Raw genomic sequence first — 21,195 nt, 5'->3', positions numbered from 1 at the left:
ATGCAGCTGGCGTCCCCATGGCCCTGTCTAGACCCTGATGTCAACACGTCTGCTGTTATAGTTATTATCGTTGTGAGGAATACTGTCATCATTGGTGTTAACATGGATGACAATAACAGGAGTAACAAAAACTACCATTTACCAAGCACTCAATGACTTGCACCAGGAACAGGCTGAGGCAGTTTCACCAAAATTCCTTTATGTAACCCTCTCAACAGTGCTAAGAAGTAAGTATTGACATTTTCATTTTGCAGATGAGAAGCATGGATTCTGGGACGTCAGGTCTATGGGCCATCCAGGTCAGAACTCTCTTGACCTCGCCCTGCAACGGGTCCTCCAAGGACCATGAGGCTTGGGGGAGGTGGGAACCAGGTCTGATTCAACTCTGTATGACCAGGTGTAGCACAATGTAGGGCTCAATTTGAGTTGGAATATGACACCAAGAGGAACATCCCAAGTCCCCGAGTCAGGGGTCTGTGCCCCAGTGGGCAGTGGGGTCTGAGAGCGACCACCTACTGAGGCTCCTCTTCTCGGCGTGTGGGAGTCTGCAACTGGATGGGACCCAGGACGACGTCCACCTTTTCCTGGTAGGAGCCCACATCCCTCTTGGACCTCACCACACAGCCTCGGTAGCAGCGGGAAGAGGGATCATACGCTCTGCACACCACCATTTTACAATGCAGGTACACGGAGGGGAAGCGGTTCAGGAAGTGGAAGGCCCTGAACCGGAAACGGGCAATGCGAAGAGACGGCGGGGAGTAGGGTCCGTAGGTGTCATCTCTCACGCATCTGGAAGAGAACAGTAGCCCTTTAGCTCTCACCAAGGCCCGATTCTTCCTTCGTGACTCAGTTGTACCAGGTGAGGAACTCCACAGCCTGTCCTCACTGCCCCTGCCTCCTGCACACCTCACCTTCCTTCTGTCAGAACGTGTGGATCAGACACTCACTGAGGGGCCTGCAGACAAATCCTGGCAGCTCCGGTACCTCACCGCCATCCTTAGGCAGCAAAGCCTGCGAGGGCTTTCCCGATAGACAAGCAGGCCCCATACTGCACAGTGGGTTGGGGCCTAATCCCACAATGACTACATGCTCCATGCACCCAGGTAAACCAGATGAGTCAGGGAAGTAGCTGGAGTTTGGAGCCCAGGAGCGGGACCCAGAGACAGGGCAGAAAAGTAAATGACCTTCCCTTCTCTCTCCTGGTGTCAGGGCCAGGCAAGGTCTCATTTGGCTGCACTCTGAGTACAGTGCCCTGGCCCTCCCTCTTCCAGGGCCTCCCTCTCCTGAGCCTCCTCAGCCTGCCCTGAGCCCCATGCAGCTGTACTTTCCACACTGGCCTGCGAACCCTCCAGGAGCCCCTACGCCGATATCAACCCCCTCCTCATTCCCTGGGGCACCTCCTCTCAGCAAGGGTCAGAAGGAAAATAACCTAAGGATATGCTTACAGGAATTTTCCTAAGATATGGAAGAAGCAGCTCACACTAACCCAGTTATTATAGATTGGTGGGATTTTGAAGGGCGTGGCAAAGAGAAGAACCAGGAAAGCTGGCCCACTGGCCTAGGATGGGCATTTCTCATGGGTGGTGGATGTGGTCTCCAGGGCAGTCTGGCTCAGCCTGGGAACCCGGCCAGGATCTGCTCCCCAACTTCTGTCTTCTAGAGCCTCCTTCCTTCCTCCATAGGCAACCCAGATTCTCTCAAATACCAAGTTTTTTTTTTTTTTTCTTTTCACAGTAGCTCCCTTAGTGGCAAAAGAGGAAGCAAAAATAGCCAGAGGCTTGTTCAGAGGTGGGACACCTGGGAAAAAGGTCAGGGTCACTCAGAAGCCCCCGGGCAGTCATTGCATTTGCCATAAAACCCTGCCATTCAGGGCTCCACGCAGACCAGAATGCCACAGCGAAGCCACAGCCAAGACTCTACCTCAGAATCACTCAAGAGTTTTTAAATGTAACATACCCAGGCCCCACCAGGCCAAATAGAGGATGTATGGGTGGGGCCTGGGCAGGGTGTGTTTGGAGCCCCAGGTCATTCTAATGGACTTCCAGGTGGATGATCTGGTTGATGGCCAGGTGTAGCCAATAACTCCCTGTGCTCCAGGCATAGCCAGGGTACATCTACCCCTGCACACACATCCCCATCTTCCCAGCAAATTGCATTGTCATATAGAAATGGCAGGATTTGACCAGAAAGAATCCTTTGGCAAGGAAGAACTAAGGTCACCCACTCGTTTTCATTAACATCAATCAATTCACACAAATTCAAAAGTCACCTTATGACTATTTGTACAAAGGGAATCTGGTTAAGCTTTCTCCCCTCCTCTCAGCCACCAAGGGGGCTGCTGTGAATTGAACAAACTGCATAGACTGTGAACAAGGTGAGCTTCAACACCTGCTTACTGAACTGACATATGTTCACACTGTGCCTGGGAAGAGGTGCTATGTTTAGCATATCAAGAGGGTGTCGAATTGAATCTGCCCACCTCTAATTCCTAGTAGAACCCTTTATCCTATTGGTATAACTTCTCTTGGAAGGCAATGAAGTGTCCAGGTCTATATTGTAAGCCAAGAAGTATGGTACACACCCATCAACAGAGACTTCAGAGGGGGCTGGAGTTGCACATCATGGTGTCGTCATGAGTGCAGAAGAGTCAAACCCCACTTTACCCACATGCAGTCATCCAGGGAAGCTGGACTATGGTAGAGCAACCCAGCCTGCACACCCTCTGGCCCCAGCCTGACATCTCTGGCCTGACCTCTGCACCTCCTGAGCTTGACTGGAACCCGTGGACTCCCGGAGCTTCTATTCCCAGGCTGAAGGAGGGCAGCAGGGCTCCTGCCATCTTCAGTGCACATTCCTGGTGGACCACCTGCCGCACACTCTCTGTGCTCAGTGCCACATCCACTCTCTCTCATCCCATCCTCCCAACAGCCTTACGATGTGCGTGTCATTATCCCCACTTGACAGGCGAGCAACTGGTCCATAGAGGTGCTTTCACTGGCCCAGAATCATGCAACTGGCACGTGGCAGAGCTGGCATTTCAACCGTGGTCTGCTCCAAATCAATGCTTTTCCCACTATACGCAGGTCTTTTTAACCGTATGGCTGGAGTTCAGTCACCTAGAGTCTAATCCCAGTTTACAGCTAACCTGCTGAGTGAACACTGCTGAGCTGTTCTATTCTCCAGACACCCATCTCCCCAGATGTTAACTGGAGATGATACATGGTCATCCTACCTGATGAGAAATCAGGGATGTGACACAGAACACAGAGTAAAAGCACCTCAAAGGTAAAAGCTACAGGACGTTACTACATGTAGAAAGGGATCTAGTTAAGCTTGAAATACTGGGAACTGCAGTTCATCAAAATTTGCATTCTTCAAGCGTTTGGGGCTACTCATGTTTGAGTTATCAAGCAAAGGTTTAAGGCCATCCCATAAAGACACTCCTTACCCACTCCGGATTAGATCATAAGTCAAAGACGTGAAGTCACTGGAGTATGGTGATGCCACGCAGGTGTCCACAAACAAGGTCAGTGCAGCATCAGAATGGAGGATTTCAGCCTGAACATACAAGTCCTGGTTCAGGTCCACATAGTAAGGGTGGCTGGTCACAGGATACAAGAAAGAGGAGGAAGTATAAAAGGAAATGTTCACGTCAAAATTGCCATACTGGACTTCCTCGACCTGGATGGTGTCATTAGCAATGTGGGTGGTGCCATTAGCAATGTACATGGTGTCGACCCAGGTGTTCTGAAGCATCCTGCAGCTGACATGAATACGGAGGTCTGTCCTCCTCTTGATGATGCCACCTGAGGCAGCTGCTGTGAGGAAGTTGGAATAGTCGATGGTGTCATTGTCTGCCTAGGAGAGGCAGGCAAGAGAGCAGAGTCAGGCACATGTCACCTGCTAACGGAATCCCATAGCTGATTTGGGTGCGAATGAGAGGGACATGACTCAACAAGACTTCCACCCCTCCCAGAACCACTCAGAGATGGCCATGGCACGTGCCTATCCTTTGGCTATGAACCAGCACAGGGTGCCAGAGCTCACACTCTGGGTCCAGGTCTGGGGAAGACCCACAGGAAGGGGTTCTACCTTGTCCACCTGCTCTTAGCATACGTTTTCTGACTTTAAACTGTCTTAAAATTTTTTTTTTGCTTTATATTTCAGTGCCAACAGTTATCACAATAAACCATATGACTTAAACCATATGACCACAATAAATCCTTTTGTCAGGCCTCTGAGCCCAAGCCTGCACATATACATCCAGATGGCCTGAAGTAACTGAAGACTCACAAAACAAGTAAAAATGGCTGGTTCCTGCCTTAACTGATGACGTTACCTTGTGAAATTCCTTCTCCTGGCTCAGAAGCTCCCCCACTGAGCACCTTGTGACCCCCGCCCCTGCCCGCCAGAGAACAACCCCCTTTGACTGTAATTTTCCACTACCTACCCAAATCCTATAAAACGGCCCCACCCCTATCTCCCTTCGCTGACTCTCTTTTCGTACTCAGCCCACCTGCACCCAGGTGATTAAAAAGCTTTATTGCTCACACAAAGCTTGTTTGGTGGTCTTTTCACATGGACGCACATGACAGTATGACCCTTCTTACTCTTTCAAAGACCCTCTCAAGTGCTTTCCATTGAACCCTGTACATTAACATGATCATTTGCATGGACGTCACATTTGCCTATGGTGCCTACGATGGAGATAAATTCTGAATCCGCTCCAAATAATGAACGTGGAGTGCAGATTTATTTCTTGGTCAGAAGAAGCAGTTCTAATTTTAGATTAAAATTCACTGTCACAGGCCAGCCTGGTGGAGCTGTGAGCAGCTCCAGCCATGGATGGCACAGCCCTACTTCTGTGTCCTATACTCGCAGCTCATGGCCATATGGTCCTGGGCAAGTGGCTTACCTTCTGCAAGCCTCCGTTGCCTCATAATTAAGTGGGAATAAAGTTGTCCTGAGAATTTTAAAAGTTATATAGCACACTTAGTTCAGTGTCTCATATCTGTATGAGCTGTTAATAATACTATATCAACTCTTAGGCTCAGGACCAGGGGCACTGGGGGTTGCAAAGATGAACAAAACATTGGCCCTGCCCCTGAGGCACTCAGTATGATAGACAATATTGTTATTTAAAGAAATAGAGGAGGTCAGGAGCAGTGGTTCATGCCCGTAATCCCAGCATTTGGGAGGCCAAGGCAGGAGGATCACTTGAGCTCAGGAGTTCGAGACCAGCCTGGGATACATAGAAAGATCCCACCTCTATAAAAACAATTTTTTTAATTAGCTGGGTGTGGTGCTGCATGCCTATAGTCCCGGCTACTCTGGAGGCTGAGGCTGGAAGATCGCTTAAGCCCAGGAGTTCAAGTCTGCTGTGAGCCATGATGCACCCCTGCCTGGGCATCCAGCCTGGGCAACAGAATGAGAATCTGTCATTAAAAAATTAAAATAAAATAAAAATAAAATAAATGAGTGGAGGAATAAGAATGTGGCATGTGCTGTGCATGATCAGCCAAGTTAGAAGAAACAGGGCTGACAGAGTTGTCTGGCTGCTCCAAACGGGTGTGAATGGGTGTGAACGAGTGTGAATGGGTGTGAACAGGTGTGAATGGGTGTGAAGGGCCCTCAGCAGGGCCGCTCAGGCAGTCTCCAGGCTGCACACTTGGCATAGGAACAATGGTCACCTTCAGTGGACTGACTTCCACTGACCAAACCACAGCAAGCCAGAACCCAACACAATTAAGGCCGGGCCTTCACTGGGGGAGTATGACAAGGACTAATCACAGCATCTGCCACTTGTAGGGTGACTAACTGTCCTCGTTTGCCTGGGAGTGAGGGGTTTCCTGGAACGTGGGACTTTCTATGCTAAAATCTGCAAAGTCCCAGGCAAACCACAGAAATCTGTGGTAGGGGCTGTTGAAAACTTCAGTATAATCATAGTTGCAGCCATCTTCAAGCCTGTAGAGAAGGGACACACCATTTTGGCTTCACTTTCACCCAAAATTGGATGCAGGGGGCCATCTTAGATGGTGATAGCTCAACAAATGGTAGCTGCAGAGGCCAACTGACTGTGGAGCTAATGATGCTGAAGCTTTTGGGCCCCCTCTTCCCCGCCTAGTACAATGTGCAGGCCTCCTCCAAGGCCTAGCAATGTGTTTGCACAGCCATATGTTTTTGCAAAGTTTATAAAAGTTCATAGATATTGCATTCTTTGACTTAATGAGGCCACTGCCCATCTCAACACCTGCCCCTCACCGCCGAGCCTAACTGTATAAGCTTCGGGCCCTGCAAAATCTGGAGCTGCTCCAGGAGCTGCTGTTGTTATTGCTGATGGGAGTGGCAGCCTGCCAGACTGCTGGACATAGCTGGAGATACTCTGCCTGCTCAGCTTCCTTCCTCCTATTTGGAAGTCGCTGCAGCCATATCATAGCACCAAAGGTTTTTTATCTTCCTTTATTCCAATTTTGTCCTGATTATGCCAAAATCATAATTTCTTCATCTCCAGAATTCAAGAAGCACAGGACATACCACTATAAGAAAGCTTGTGCACTGGGAAATGGAATGGGAAGCCCCAGGCTTACCTGCTTGAAGGTGCCGCAGCCTGAGTAGGGAATTGTGAATATCACCAGGCTCGGCGTTATCTGGGGCCGACACTCGTGGTATCCATTCCAGGTAGAAATGACAAGGTCACTGGCAGAAAAGCCCAAGGATTGGAGGTAGCTCCTGCTCACGCTAGCTTGCATGTGATTTGGCAGACAGAGTAGGTCTGATAGACAAGGACAGATAAGGCACTCAGTCACTGCCCCGGACTCCACAAGTCCTGTGGAGCCAGAGGCTGTTTCCACTTAAAAAGTGCACAGACCAGGGTGGCTGACAGGGAGGGTCGGCACTTAGGATGTGGGCATAGACCTCGCTGCAATCCCCCAAGGACCCTAGGGTCAAGTCAGCCCCATCCTTATGAAAGCCCAAGGAGAGCATGTGGACTCAGGATTTCTCTGATGGAGAATTGGAGGCAGGATTTTTAAATAAGTGGAATGTTTGGCCAAGTTACCATTTATCTATAAAGTAAAGTAACTGTATGGTCAAATCGTGGGAATGTCATGAAACAAGGTCTTTTAGCCATGAAGCAAGTCAATCTTTAATCCTGACTGCATAAGAGACCCTGGATGTCACCTTGCCTGGCCCTTGGCCAATCTACACATCAGTCCATACAGCAACTCAAATCATGGCCATACAGGTTCTGCTGGAAGTGGCTGAGTGACCTTATCTCAGCCACTTCCAGCCACCCAGCTCAGTCCATCTTAAGATAGAAACCAAATGTGTTAGGTCTCAGGCCATGGCCACAGTGTCCCACACTCTGAGAAGGCCACAAGGTTTCAAGCCAAGAGGTCACCTCTGCCTTTGGCACTGACTCATCACTCTCCACTAAAAGCATCATCTAGGGCCCTCTACTTAGTCTCTGCTGACTACAGTAAGACCAATCATCACCCGTCAGCCAGTTCTAGCCCTGACTTTATTTCTGGGCAGCCAGAGTCCTGAGGCCCACTGCTCCTGGCCCCTTCAGCTGAAAATCAAGCCCTGGTGACCTGAAAGGGTTCCTTCATTTCTTATTTCACAACGACAGGACAGTTGAGCCACAGATGCTCTCAGGATGTCCCCAGTCCCAACAGAGCATTTCCACAAGGGGACTTACTGGTGCTGTCATTGGAGGGACTGGAGTAGTACTCAGCCTGGAACCCTCTCCTCGTGATGCTGTGGTCACTGATGAAGCGAATGGACATGAAGTTGGAGGAAGAAGTGAAGGAGCCTCTGGACCCATCACAAACTCGAGCAATGAGAGGGGAACTGTGGTAGGGGCCATCGAAAACTTCAATATAATCATATTTGCAGCCACCTTCAAGCCTGCAGAGAGAGGATACACCATTTGGCTTCATTTCCTCCCAGAATTTGACGCAGGGGGTCAGATCTCAGGGTGGGGTCACACCTCTGTGCCAGAAACTCTGACAAAGTTCATCAATGAAAGTCATAGGTCTCCTTGGCTGGGCGCAGTAGCTCACACTTATAATCCCAGCACTTTGGGAGGCCAAGGCAGGTGGATCATCTGAGGTCATAAGTTCGAGACCAGCCTGGCCAACGTGGTGAAACCCTGTCTCTACTAAAAATACAAAAATTAGCCGGGCGTGGTGGCACAAGCCTGTAGGGTGAGGGAGGCTACTCAGGAGGCTGAGGCAGGAAAATCACTTGAACCAAGGAGGCAGAGGTTGCAGTGAGCCGAGATCGTGCCACTGCACTCCAGTTTGGGCAACAGAGTGAGGCCCTGTCTCAAAAAATAAAAAGAAAAATAAAAATTGAAAAAATAGAAAGTCATAGGTCTCCTTAAATCAAGAGAGTCTCATTTTCCCTCAACCTCCATGCCTGGGTCTTAGTCCTGCCCTTTGCGATCACACATATGAAATCTACAGCCCCTCACCTGTCAGCCCTTTACATCAGGAAAGGAAGGGCTCGCATCCTGATTTAGACCATTTTTCTTCCATCGAAAAGTCCCTAGTGCCCCCACAGAATAAAATCAATATGCATGAATTCATAGTGAGAGAAATAAATAATTGAATAAATAAACACTGGGCAAGTCAAATAATCTCTCTAAAGTTTTCCTGTTTACAAAGGCAAAGTAATCTGATCCATGCACGCTGAAGAGGGCTATGGTGAAGCTCAAATAAAACAACATACAGAAAAAGGATTTGTAAAATGTCACAAATGGTGATGGTCATTGCTATCAAGATGCTGGTTAAAGAACCAGTCATGGTCAACCTTTTCCCATAGGACTGCATCAGCTTTAAGTGCAATCTTTGTATTGTAATGACAAAGAGAATAAAATGATGTATCTTTTGCAAAATCCCAAATGAATTACTAAAGCAGAGACTGCAAAGCCCACTGTAAACAGAAATCAACAGGGAAAACTATTTTGTTCAACAGTTGCTGTTAGAGAAGAAATTAGTGTAGCCCCTTGTTCAGGACACTAGAAAACACTGATGCCTCTTCACAGTCAGCTGGGCCACCCGCCTCCTTGGATAAATCATATTAATGTGCTTTTGATGTCAGGCATGGTGGCTCACACCTGTAATCCCAGCACTTTGGGAGGCCGAGGTGGGAGAATCACCTGAGGTCAGGAGTTGAAGACCAGCCTGGCCAACATGGTGAAAACCCGTCTCTAATAAAAATACAAAAATTAGCCAGGTATTGTGGCGTGTGCCTGTAAGCCCAGCTACTTGAGAGGCTGAGGCAGGAGAATCGCTTGAACCCGGGAGGCGGAGATTGCAGTGAGCCGAGACCGTGCCACTACACTCCAGCCTGGGTGACAAAGCGAGACTCTGTGTCAAAAAAAAAAAAAAAAAAGAGAGAAAGAAAGAGAAAGAAAGAAAGGAAGAAAGGAAGGAAGGAAGGAAGGAAGGAAGGAAGGAAGGAAGGAAGGAAGGAAGGGAAAGAAAGAAAGAAAGAAAGAAAGACAGACAGACAGAAAGAAAGAAAGAAAGAAAGAAAAAGTGCTTTTAGTAATGTCCCCTCTGCTTAAAACGATGATGTCTACTTATGATTGGATGCAGAGCAGATACCCTACCCTCTGCAGCAGCAATTCCTCCATCTCTGCCCGATCCCTGGTGAACTCACATGAAGAAAGGAGAGGGTGGAGAAAAAGGGTTCCACAAAACAGATACAATTGTTCTTTTCGTTTTGTTTTGTTTTCCTGAGACAGGGTCTCATTTTATTCCATAAGCTGGAGTGCACTGGTGCTATCATAGTTCACCACAACCTTCAACTCCCAGGGCTCTGGCGATTCTCCCACCTCAGCCTCCTGAGTAGCTGGGACTACAGGTGCAGGCCACAACGCCCAGCTAATTTTTGTATTTTTTTGTAGAGATGAGGGTCTCCCTGTGTTGCTCAGGCTGGTCTTGAGCTCCTGGGTTCAAGTGATCCTCCTGCCTCGGCCTCCCAAAGTGTTGGGATTACAAGCCTGAGGCACCATACCTGGCCAGTGTGGTTGTTAATAGGATTATTTGTGCTATTATTGCCCCTAAGTCTATCATTACTACTTAACAACCATCTTTTCCATTGGACAATATTTTGTAAATATTTTCACATCTCTCTCCCTCTCTCTCCTCTCTCTTTCTCGTGACCTTCCCAGTAACCAATGAGGTGAGGAAAGCAGGTATTTTATCCCCCTCTTTTGACTGAGGCTCAGGAAAGTTGAGTGACTTCCTGTGGTCACACAGCAAATTGTTGGCAGACCTAGGACTTGAAACCAGAGCTTTTGTCCACTCTAAGGCTCTTGTGGCCCCTCCCCAACTCTCCACGGGATGCCTCTGGGCTAGGTCAAAAATGTCTCCCAGCAAACATCTCTCCTGACGTTCTAAGTACCATTTATTCCCCCTTGAAAGGTCTGTGAGGCCCCAAGGCATTCTTCTTGGCGCACACTTACTGGACGTCTCTGAAGATCACAGTCACACGGTAGTTGTTTTTCACCTCAATGTCCCACACACACTTGGCATTGTTTGGATAGTTCCCGGGATAGAATGGGCTGGAAAAGTCCCCTGATGGTTGGGATAGGAAGCCTCCGCAGGAATAATTTGCTGTCAGGACAAAAAGTGGGAATGTCAGTGACCCCCAGAGCACACTGCACAGTCACCTGGGGACTATTTTAAATTTAAATTACTTTAAAATTTTAAAAAATAATTCCCAAGACAGAAACCAATTAAGAGCAAGAGGTGGCCTAGATCTGGACCGTCCACTGAGGGCTGGCGGGGCACTCTTGCAGGGAGACCACTTTGGGGGAAGCCATCTCCTCCCCAGCCGCATTGTCACTGAGGAAATGGGAAGAGGAATTTCCAGGCCACTCTGCCACAGACTTGTCAGGGAGCTCGGAACTTACTGTTTGGACGGGTGATGTTGAGAAAAGGAGCTGTTGACAAAAAGAAAAGATCAGGATCAGTTTTCTGGCATCCCTGACACAGCTGTCGACTGCTCGTGAGCTGTGCAGATGCTGTGCCAAGCCCAAGTCCACAGGGAGGAGCTGGACACAGGCCTTGCCCTTGGGGAGCTCACTTGCCCTTGGGGAGGTCTGGAGGAGAGCGAATCCCAGCATGCTGGGAAGAGGCCGAGATTGACCAAAGCCTGGGGAAGGAGAGGAGCCCGGAAGTCTGGCCCCTGCTCCAGATGGAGTGGGGAAAAAGGGGCAGTAATTAGGGGGCAGGGAAAGAGGTAGAAACGGGGTGTCCCAGGCAGAGGAACAGCAGGTGCAACTGCACCTGGGTGGAAGAGATTTGGGAACCTCCGTGTAGATGGAGCAGGCAGAGGATGGGGTGAGGCACCAAGCATAGGCAGCAGATCATGGGGAGCCCTGGCAGTCATGCTGTGCTGAGGAGGGGAGTCACCACCAGAAGACCCTGAGGAATCACTTGAAGGGACTGCACAGTGAAGAATGGATGGGAGGGGACAGGCCTGAAGCTGCTGCTATGGGAGGCCAGGAGGGGATGACAAAGCAAGCAGGGGGCGGGGCGGGGGGGGTGCTGGAGAGGTGCCAGGGCCATGCTGGGAACACTTGGAGCAGCTCAGGAGCAGGCAGGGAGTAGCTCTGCAATGCAGTGGGCCCCCTTTGGCCAACACTGGTCAGGGTCTGGTGTCTGTGAGGACAGTCAAATCTGACAGGTGGCGGGCCTCGCCTCGGGACTGACTGGAGATCCTAATCTTAGGTGGGTCAGGCCACTGAAGCACAGAGAGGGGCACACCATCCTGGTGGCCGGCAGGGGAGGGGACAGGGGCTGTAGAGGATGGCACCACAGACGAACTCCTTGGAGAGTGAGGAACATGCCCTGCACAGTCTAGGCAGCAGCAATGGAGAGACCTGGAGACCAGGGAAGTGGAATGGAAATTGGGTGGACTTACCAGGTGTCGATAGCTGGTTTCCTGAAAAGGAATAGAAGAAAAGCATAGGTCGCAGATGTGTGGCTTGGAGGAGGGGCCGGAATGAGGCAGAGATACACTTACATGGCTCATAACCTGACCCCCATCGCCGAGGGCCCCCAGGTCCACCCAGCAATTGCTGTTGAGAAGCCTTCCCAGCTTCCCCAGATGCTCCCTAAGTCCCGTCATACTTGTGGTCATCAGGATTACAGCTGAGGTCATAACACCCATCACTCTGTCCTTGACCATGATTGTTCTAAAACCATCCCAATTGTCACTGGTAGCAAGCACTATCAGCCACCCTGACTCAACAATCAAGGAAACTAAAGCATAAAGAAGTTAAATCATTGCTGGAAGTCCTTCAGTCAGATGAGTGTTCAGCATAATGGCCCTGGGTCCAGAAACTGGCCAAAGATAAAGCAGCCCCCTGCATGCTCTTCTGGAGTGTGCAGCAGCCCACGAGGACACAATGACCAGCTCCTGCCTGGGCCACAGACACCATCAGCCACTGGCCTTAAGCTCTCACTTTATAGCAAGTTACAGGTGAAATGGGCCTTCCATGGCATTGGGCCATACCTGAGCAGATGACACCAGCATCTTCGTGGTGATTACAGTTGTGGGAGAACCAGCCTCGGTTCCGGCACTGCCAGAGAGTGGATTCTGTCCCTGAGCACTCTACATCGTCCAGGGTGATGGGGCCAGAGCCAGAGCCAAAATATGCATTTCCAAGGGCTGAAACTGCACGTCCACACCCTAGCTGTCTGCAGACCACCTCAGCTTCCTGAATGGTCCAGGAGTCGTCACAAACTGTCCCCCAGGTGCCACCATGGTAAATTTCTACACGCCCAGCACATAGACCATAGGATGAATTTAAATTGACCAACCTCAAGGTGGCATCTGAAAGACACATTAACTGAGATATCATGGCCATGTCCCACAACAAATGTCCCACAACCTCAAAGGCCAAGCATCCCCCAGGCCTTTTCCCACCTCCAAAGTCGCCAAATAGAAATGCAGAAAAGCTGGGGTGGAGGTACTGGACCGCTCCATGCAGAGCTGAAAGGGGCTCTAGACATCGCCAAGCTCAGATCCCCTCACCTCCAGATGGAGAGGGGTGGCTCTGAAGGAGAGTCACCAGGTCCCCCGGAGAGTTGGTGGCAGACCCAAGGCCAGGTGTGACCCCCAGTCTGCACCCTTTGCTGCCTTCCCAAGGGCCTGCCCACACAGTCAGTGCCAAGAGAAAGAGAATGGGCAATGCATCGCTGAGGCCCTTCTTTGATTTCCTTGGGGAACCATGGTGCCCCCAAAGAGGCAGCTGGGTAAATCCACCAAGCCTCATAGGCATGGTCTAGCGTGCACTTACCACTTGGGAAGGAGTTATACCAAGCCAAAAAGCCAGTGTTTTGGAAACTGATGTCACTTCGAAAGTGAATGGTCATTCGGTTGTAAGAAGATGTAAATATTTGCCTGGTATCATTACAGATTTTCCCCAGCAGGAGACTGCTATTCAATGATCCATCAAAGATTTCAACATAATCAAAACTGCAGTTATGGTGTGCCTCCAACCTGTATGGAGAAAATGTATTCAAGTCAACATTGAAATTCCTATTGCCCCTCCATTTTATAAATAGGGTGCACTTTACAAGGGATGCCATTGAATAAAGGTTTTTCTTCTAGCTCTTCCTTAATTAAGTCAAAGGACATCAGTGTTCCCTGATGCTTTGTGGTAGGAATCAAAGCCACCAAAAGCTTGTCCACGGCACATGAGAGTGAAAAGCATCCCAGCCCAGGACACAGTCTAAACCAGTGGGTGTGCTGCAGAGGGACTCACCCCTCACCAGATGACCAGGCATTACTTACTGCAGATTACTGAAGCCCAGGTTTATGCGATAACCAGAATTCACTTCTATTTCCCAAACACACTTCGCATTGTTGGGGTAGTATGCAGGGTAGGATGGGCTGGAGAATGTCCCACTGGCATAGAATAAGAAGCCACCACAATTTGAAGAGGGTCCTAGAGAGGAGAAAGGGGACATCTCCATTGTACCAGGTCTTCAGGTATTTTGTGGCAAGCAATCATCTGCGTCAGTATCATCCAGTTTCATCTTCTGCACTTTATAACATGACTTAACTTCCCCTGTAAACAAGTCCCCTCTCTTGGGCCTGGTTCTAGGTGGCCCAACATTAGAAGTTTTGAGTCGAGTCCCTGCTTTACCTGTTGGGCCTGGACAGCAACCCTCTGGGAGGATGTGACCCAAGCTTCAGAGGGAGCATGTGTCACCTCTAGCAAAAATGCCAAGAAAGCAACAAAGTGACTGTTATCATTGTTCAATCAGCTACAGACAGGGACGTGGGATAGTCCTGGCTGAACACAGTGCTGACCCATGGAGAGCACTCCATAACACAGTGTGTTCCCTAGCGTCTTCCTTGAGCCCAGGACTCTGCCAATTCACAAGTAGCACAACATTGGGTAAGGAGCAAGGTTTCTGCAACAAGAAGCCTGGGTTTGCATCTTGGCTCTGCCTCTATCAGCTCCATGATCTGGAGCCAGTTACTTAACCTCTCTGCCTCAGTTTCCTCATCAGAAAAATGAGAGTGGTAATGGCATCTGCCTCATCAGACTCTTACGGGTATTAAATAAGATATGTATACATGAACATTTATACATAAACATGAGATAGGTTTCTATGTCTATATAAACTCTTAGAGAGTGCCAGGCACATAAGCACCCAGCAATATTAGCTATTGTTATTTATCAGAAAAGGATAAATACTAAGTGGTCAAACATTTTGTTGGTTGGTTTATAGTAATAAAAACTTTTTAAAAACATGTGCGCACTCAGTGATAGAAATTAAAACGTTTTCTTTTTTTTTTCTTTTTCATAACTCTTTGTTTACTTTTTCTAAGGGGATAAGTCCATGGTTTTTAGCATACCGAGAGCTCTGAAATCACCATAGTCAATTTTAGATTATTTTCATCACCCCAAAAAGAAACCCTGTACTCATTAGCAATCAATCCCCATTTCTTCTCAACACCCTCCATTCCTGGGACCCACTGATCTACTGTTCTGTCTCTATAGATTTGCCTATTGTGGACATTTCATATAAAACAAATTACACAATACGGTAGTCTTTTTTGACTGACTTCTCAATGTGTTTTCAAAGTTCATCATGTTGTAGCATAAATCAATATTAAATTCTTTTTTTTGTTTGGTTTTGTTTTGAGATGGAGTTTCACTCTTGTCATCCAGGCTGGAGTGCAGTGGCACGATCTCAGCTTACTGCAACCTCCGCTTCCCAGGTTCAAGCGATTCTCCTGCCCCAGCTTCCTGAGTAGCTGGGATTACAGCCGCCCACCACCATGCCCAGCTAATTTTTGTATTTTTAGTAGAGACAGGGTTTCACCTGTTGGCCAGGCTGGTCTCGAAGTCCTGACCTCAGCCGATCTGCCCATCTTGGCCTCCCAAAATGCTGGGATTACAGGCGTGAGCCACCGTGCCTGGCCACTATTAAATTCATTTTTATTGCCAAATAATACTCCACTGCATGGACGTATCATATTTGTTTCTCGATTCGCCATGATGGACATTTGCATTGCGTTCACATTTGGCTACTATGAATAAAGCTGTCCTGAACATTCACAGACAAGTTTCTGCGTGGACATATGTTTTCATTTCTCCTGGGTATATATGCCTAGGAATACAACTGGTGGGTCATATTGGTGACTCCAGGTCTAACCTTTCGAGGAGCCACCAAACTGCTTCTCAAAGTGGCTGTACCATTTTGCATTCCCTGCAGCTGTGCATAAGGTTTCCAATTTCTCCACATCCTCATCAACACTTGCTATTATCTGGCTTTTTGACTACAGCCCACCTACTAAGTATTTCATTTGCATGTCCTTGATAGCTAATGATATTGAGCACCTTTCCAATGCCTTCTCTGCCATCTGTGAATCTTCTGTAGAGAAATATCTTTCAGGTCTTTTGCTCATTGTTCAGTTGGGTTATTTGACTTTTTATCATTGACTACAAGAGTCACTTATATATCCTAGGTACAAGTCCCTTATGAGATAGAAATACGTTCTCTCATTTGGTGGGAAGACAGTGCTTCTTGAAGATCATGTGGCCTGCCCTCCCATTCTATTTCTACACTGGGAAATAATTAAGGATAAAGTCAAACTTTCAGAGACAAGGATATGAATTACATATTTCTAAACATTAAATATAAATGGTTATAAAATATGCTATTGTATATAGTCACTTAACATTATAAAATATAATTGGAAACAATGTTTTTGCTTCACAATTAGTAACCGTTTAGCTAAATGATGGTATATCTATACAGTGGAAAATGATGTAGTCATTAAACCTTCTTCTATAAAGTAATTTCAATGCTATAAAAATGCTAATTTTAAGGTCATGAAGAAAGTATTATATAAACTTAAATGAAAATGATGGGTTATACAATGGGATATAAAGCATGCCATACTGTGTGTGTGTGTGTGTGTGTGTGTGTGTGTATACAGTGTATGGAATATATGCCAAAATGCCAACAGTAATTATGTATTTATTCATTAATTTATCCATTCATTCATTCACTCATTTATTCTTTCAATAAACAGTTCTTGAAAGGAAGACACAATGCTTGATAATAAGGATACATTATGAAAAAGGCAGACATGGCCCCTGCCTTCAGGAAATGCAGTTTGGCAGAAAAGATAAACATGATCTTTTGCAAATATATTTCCAATTAGCTAATTCTCAAGATTAAAATCTTTCTGCAGCCTCCCTACCTTTAGGATAAAGATGGGAGTCTTAACCCACCCACAAGGCCCTGAATGATCTGGCCTCACCTGACAGATTTCCTGCAGTCCCTCCTTGCCCCCACCCTACCCTCCTTCAAACAGCCAAGCTCCTTCCCACCCTATGGCCTTCAAAGCATTCCTTCTGGTTAGAAGACACTTCAGCAAATGAACCTGCTCCTCTATTAACTCCCAGCTTGAATGTCACTTCCATAAGGAACTTCCCCTAACTCCCCAATCAGGGAAGATCTCTACTAATACTTCCTCTTTGCACACTGAATTTTCCCTTGGAAACAGTTGTTACAACTGTAATTTTCTAGTTGGTTTTGTATTAAATAATATTGTGAGCTCTGAGGAAGAAGATCATTTTGTCTCTTACATCATTCCATAATTTTACAACCATTCTTGACGGTAGTTTGACCATACACACAGCAAGATCTTAAAATACCTAACACAGTAAAAGTTAATATGCACGAAGTACGTTCTATGTACCAGGCACTACAATGACGTTGACTTTGGTCCAGTAAACCCATTTATATCCTAAAGGAAAAATTAGTGAGGTATGCAAAAAAATTGTCTATAAAAATATTCTTCATCACAAAATCATTTACAGTAATGATGAAATACAAACAAATATCTAGCATCTGAGGATTTGTCAAATAATTCATGGCATATCTGTATAATCAAATACAATATAGGCATTTAAAATGATTGTGAGAAAAGATTTAATAACACAGAAAAGTAGCCCTATTATTTTTTAAAAGCAATGAAAATCTATTGAAACATAGCCATATAGTGAAATAAAAATGACGTGGAAAAGCATAATTTGTAGTAAAATTATCCATTTACTATTTGTCTCCCTTCTTCCTCCTAAAGCTTTGGAGATACCCCCCAAAATAAAGGCCTTTAAGTCTATTATTTTAAGAATACTTATCTCATTGATTCAAATGAAGAGGTGAAGGGTGTAGTGGGACAGGCCAGGGCTATATGCAGATTGAGGAAGGCTGGGGTGGGGCAGAGCATTCGCTCATGGATAGCCAAGCTTGGGGATAAGAAATGTATGACCTATGGTTCAGGTAGAAAATGTGATACTTACTTGCAGTAGTTGTAGTTGTTGGATGCCACCAATCTAGAAAAAAAATGAAGCTGTTTAGGATTTTACTAGATAATTTTTCCATTCCATAGTCATTTGTTTGACTAACAAAGTTAAATCCTTTTCCTTAGTACAGGACTTCTCAGAGCCTTGACCATTCCAGTTTACACTGCTCATGGCCAGTAAGGTCTAGAGTATGTAGCACCTCCCAACATATTTGGCCCAGGATGTTTTCACTGTGGCACAAAAACACTTTGGGGATGGCTCCCTCAAAGTGAAAGAATTCTTTATTTGACAAATACGTGCAGAAGTATTACTAGGCTATGTTTCTAAAATGAAGGTCCTAATTTCCCATGGGTTAATTTAGACAGTTATTTTCATCTGAAATGATGGGAGGGTTAATTTGACAGTTATTTTAGACAGTTGTTATTTTCATCTGAAATGATGGGAAGACCAAAGCCTCCTTCCACAGCAGCATCTCTGCCAGCACTTAGCACTATCAGCAGGCAATAGCAGGAGGCCACAGTGGCCCTCCGCGGTGAGCCAGACATGAGAGTGATGGCAGTGGGAACTCAGCTCGTCACCCTAACAAAGGTCAGAGTCCTCAGAGAGAAATTACCCCCCAGGGGGATTCTACCCTACTCCTCCTACTTCTGGAAACAAGAGCGGGTGGAATTCCCAAGAGACATATTGCTGGGCTGCGGTGTAGCAGACTCACCTGTCGTAGTAGAATTTATCTGGGTGGCTGCAAGGAAAACAAGAAAACATGAGTCAGTCCCAGTGCCCAGGATGATGAGCGAGAGAAATGCTGAGTGCCTGTCCCCGTCTCATCACTTAGAAATACTCCCCAAGAGTCATCCAGGAGAGTGGAATAGTAGATATAAACCTTAGTGGTTAGTCTCAAAAAAAGATGTTGGAAGAATTCATTCTTACAGCCTGAAAGTAGATTGAACCCTTGTTTGCTATAGGAACCTACATAAGAAAGAAGCTAGTGCCTACCCATAAAATTCAAAGACACCAACAACATTTGCTGAGGTTATTGCCCTGTTGAGGTATCAGAGAAACTGGCCATCTTGAAGAGAAGCTCAGGCTGGGAGGAGGCCAGTGCAAAGAGAAGCCTTGTCATGGAGAAAACCACACACTAAAATAGAGGCCCAAGGTCTTGGAGGTCCATCTGAACAGATGACACAGCATCTTCACTGTGCTGACAGCTGTGGGAGAGCCAGCCATTGTGGGGGCAGCTCCACAGTTAGGACTCATTCCCTGAGCAGCACACATCATCCAGGACAACGGGTCCTGAGCCCTGATCAAACCAGGCATTTCCTGGGGCTGCCATGGCCCAGCCACAGCCCAGCTGCCTGCAGACCACATTGGCGTCATTGGTGTCCCAGCTGTCATCACACAGGATGCCCTAGGAGCCTTGGTACAGGACCTCCACCTGGCCCTGACACTGGTCACCTCCATTCACCAGCCTCAGGGCCAAACCAGAATTGGATTCTAGAAAAGACAGGAAAATTAACTCTCTCCTGTATCTCCTAAAGGAAGAGGATCTGAGGTCGAGTGAAGTTCAGAATTCTTCCAGAAGGCCAAGGTTTCTGGGTCTCCAGTTAATGTTCTCCAGCAGCATAGACATTGATGGAAGCCTGTTCTTCATCATGTTATCCTAAAGGGTTGTTTTCTAGAACCCTTGGGTGTGGACTGAGCTGTGCATGTTCTCTGATGGAGTTAACCCAGTGCCCAGCAATTCAAGAGCTGAGCCAGGCCTTCAGATTCAGAGGTTAAAGTGCAGGAGCCATCAGCATGGATCTGCAGGGACCACTGGGCTCAAGCGCCTCTGCAGCAGGATGAACCGAGACCAGCTCCCAGCTGCCTGGCAAGGTGCAGCCCTAGGACCTGGTTCTTGGGAGATTCCACCTCTCCACCTCTGGCTGACTCACTCTGCTCACAGGGACCACCCCATCAGGCCCAAGGCTTGTTCCTGAGTCACTTTCAAACCCACAGCTTGCCTTCAATCTGAAACAAAACCTGGACCCAGTGAATACCATGAGCTACAGGGACAGTGGGCAGAAGCAACTATGAGGATACTTTGTTGTGCATACCTAGCAGTGCCTATGCCTGAGAATGGAGAAAAAACGGCAGAGTTAGGCCTCCATGAAGGAATGTCACATGCTAGACACAACACTGGGCCAGGCATCCTGATCACTCTGTGTACCTGAACCCTGTCCTGTGAGCCTGGGAGCTGGGCTAAGATACTAACATTAGTCTAGTTCCTCTGGCGTTCAGCTCAGTATCTATAAAATGAAGCCCCTGTTCTCCCAAGAATATATACAAAGGGCCCACCAACACATGAAAAGATGCTCAACATCATTAGTCATCAGGGAAACGCAAATCAAAACACCATGAAATACCACCTTACACCCACTAGGATGGCCATGATGAAAAAGACATCATAACAAGCGTTGGTGAGGATATGGAGGAATCAGAATTCTCAGGCATTGCTGGGGGGAATGCAAATTGGTGCAGCGGCTGTGACAACTGTTCAGTGTTTCCACAATAAATTAAACATAATTACCCTATTACCCAGCAATCCCAATCCTAGGTATATATCTCCCAAAATTGGAAACACAAGTGCAAACAAAAAATAGTACACTAATGCTCATAGCAGACTTATTCACAACAGCCAAAAGATGGAAGCAACCCATATGTCCATAAGCTGATAAATGGATAGACAAAGATGGCGTAGCCATACAATGGAATATTAGTTGGCAGTTAAAAGTAGTGGAGTTCTGACACACGCTAAAACATGAATGAACCTTGAAAACATTGTGTTAAGTGAATGAAGCCAGGCAGAAAAGGCTATGATTCCATTCATAGAAAATGACCACAGTTCTTAGTAAAATCTGTATACAGAGACAGAAAGCAGATTAGTGGTTGCCAGGGGCTGAGGGAAAGAGGAATGGATTATGAATGGTTAAGGGGTAAGAGCTTTCAGCTGGGGATGATGAAAAAGTCCTGGAACTAGATAGAGATGATGGTAATGAACATGGGCAACAGCCAGGGAGAGGGAAGGTTCCATCTCGGGATAGAGGGGTAAAGTCAACCAGCAAAGAGCAGAGAGTATCAAAGGAAAGGAAGGGTCCAACTGAGGGACTGCTAGCTCTGTCACAAACATCCTGCCTGTTTTTTATGCCAATAGAAACAGTCATTCCTATTTTAAAAAGTAGCATCCTACAAGGTTGAAGTAGAGCCTAGTGCCCCCATCCTTCCCATCGCCCCAAAGGAACACAAAGATGGGTATAGAACTCTGGCTGAGCCATCAGAGCTAATAGAGATGGTTTGGAAGA

General features: G+C 47.1%; 1 protein-coding gene across 1 annotated transcript in view; it reads right to left on the bottom strand.

Annotated features, from left to right (window-relative positions):
- Positions 1-512: 512 nt before the first annotated feature.
- Positions 513-21,195, bottom strand: part of DMBT1 (deleted in malignant brain tumors 1) — an 82,128-nt gene continuing 61,445 nt past the window's right edge. Inside the window, exons 41-52 of the mRNA XM_063727239.1 lie at positions 18,570-18,596; positions 17,855-17,887; positions 13,819-13,972; positions 13,322-13,524; positions 12,535-12,855; positions 11,941-11,961; positions 10,928-10,957; positions 10,478-10,628; positions 7,700-7,908; positions 6,588-6,772; positions 3,449-3,858; positions 513-789 (exon numbers count right to left, since the gene is read on the bottom strand). Of these exons, the coding sequence (XP_063583309.1) occupies positions 513-789; positions 3,449-3,858; positions 6,588-6,772; positions 7,700-7,908; positions 10,478-10,628; positions 10,928-10,957; positions 11,941-11,961; positions 12,535-12,855; positions 13,322-13,524; positions 13,819-13,972; positions 17,855-17,887; positions 18,570-18,596 (2,021 nt within the window). The remainder of the gene's footprint in view (positions 790-3,448; positions 3,859-6,587; positions 6,773-7,699; positions 7,909-10,477; positions 10,629-10,927; positions 10,958-11,940; positions 11,962-12,534; positions 12,856-13,321; positions 13,525-13,818; positions 13,973-17,854; positions 17,888-18,569; positions 18,597-21,195) is intronic.

The sequence above is a fragment of the Pongo abelii genome, chromosome 8 (assembly GCF_028885655.2).
Source record: "Pongo abelii isolate AG06213 chromosome 8, NHGRI_mPonAbe1-v2.0_pri, whole genome shotgun sequence".
Taxonomy (NCBI): domain Eukaryota; kingdom Metazoa; phylum Chordata; class Mammalia; order Primates; family Hominidae; genus Pongo; species Pongo abelii.
The sequence above is the reverse complement of the archived record's forward strand: the minus strand, read 5'-3'. Positions and strand labels throughout refer to the sequence as shown.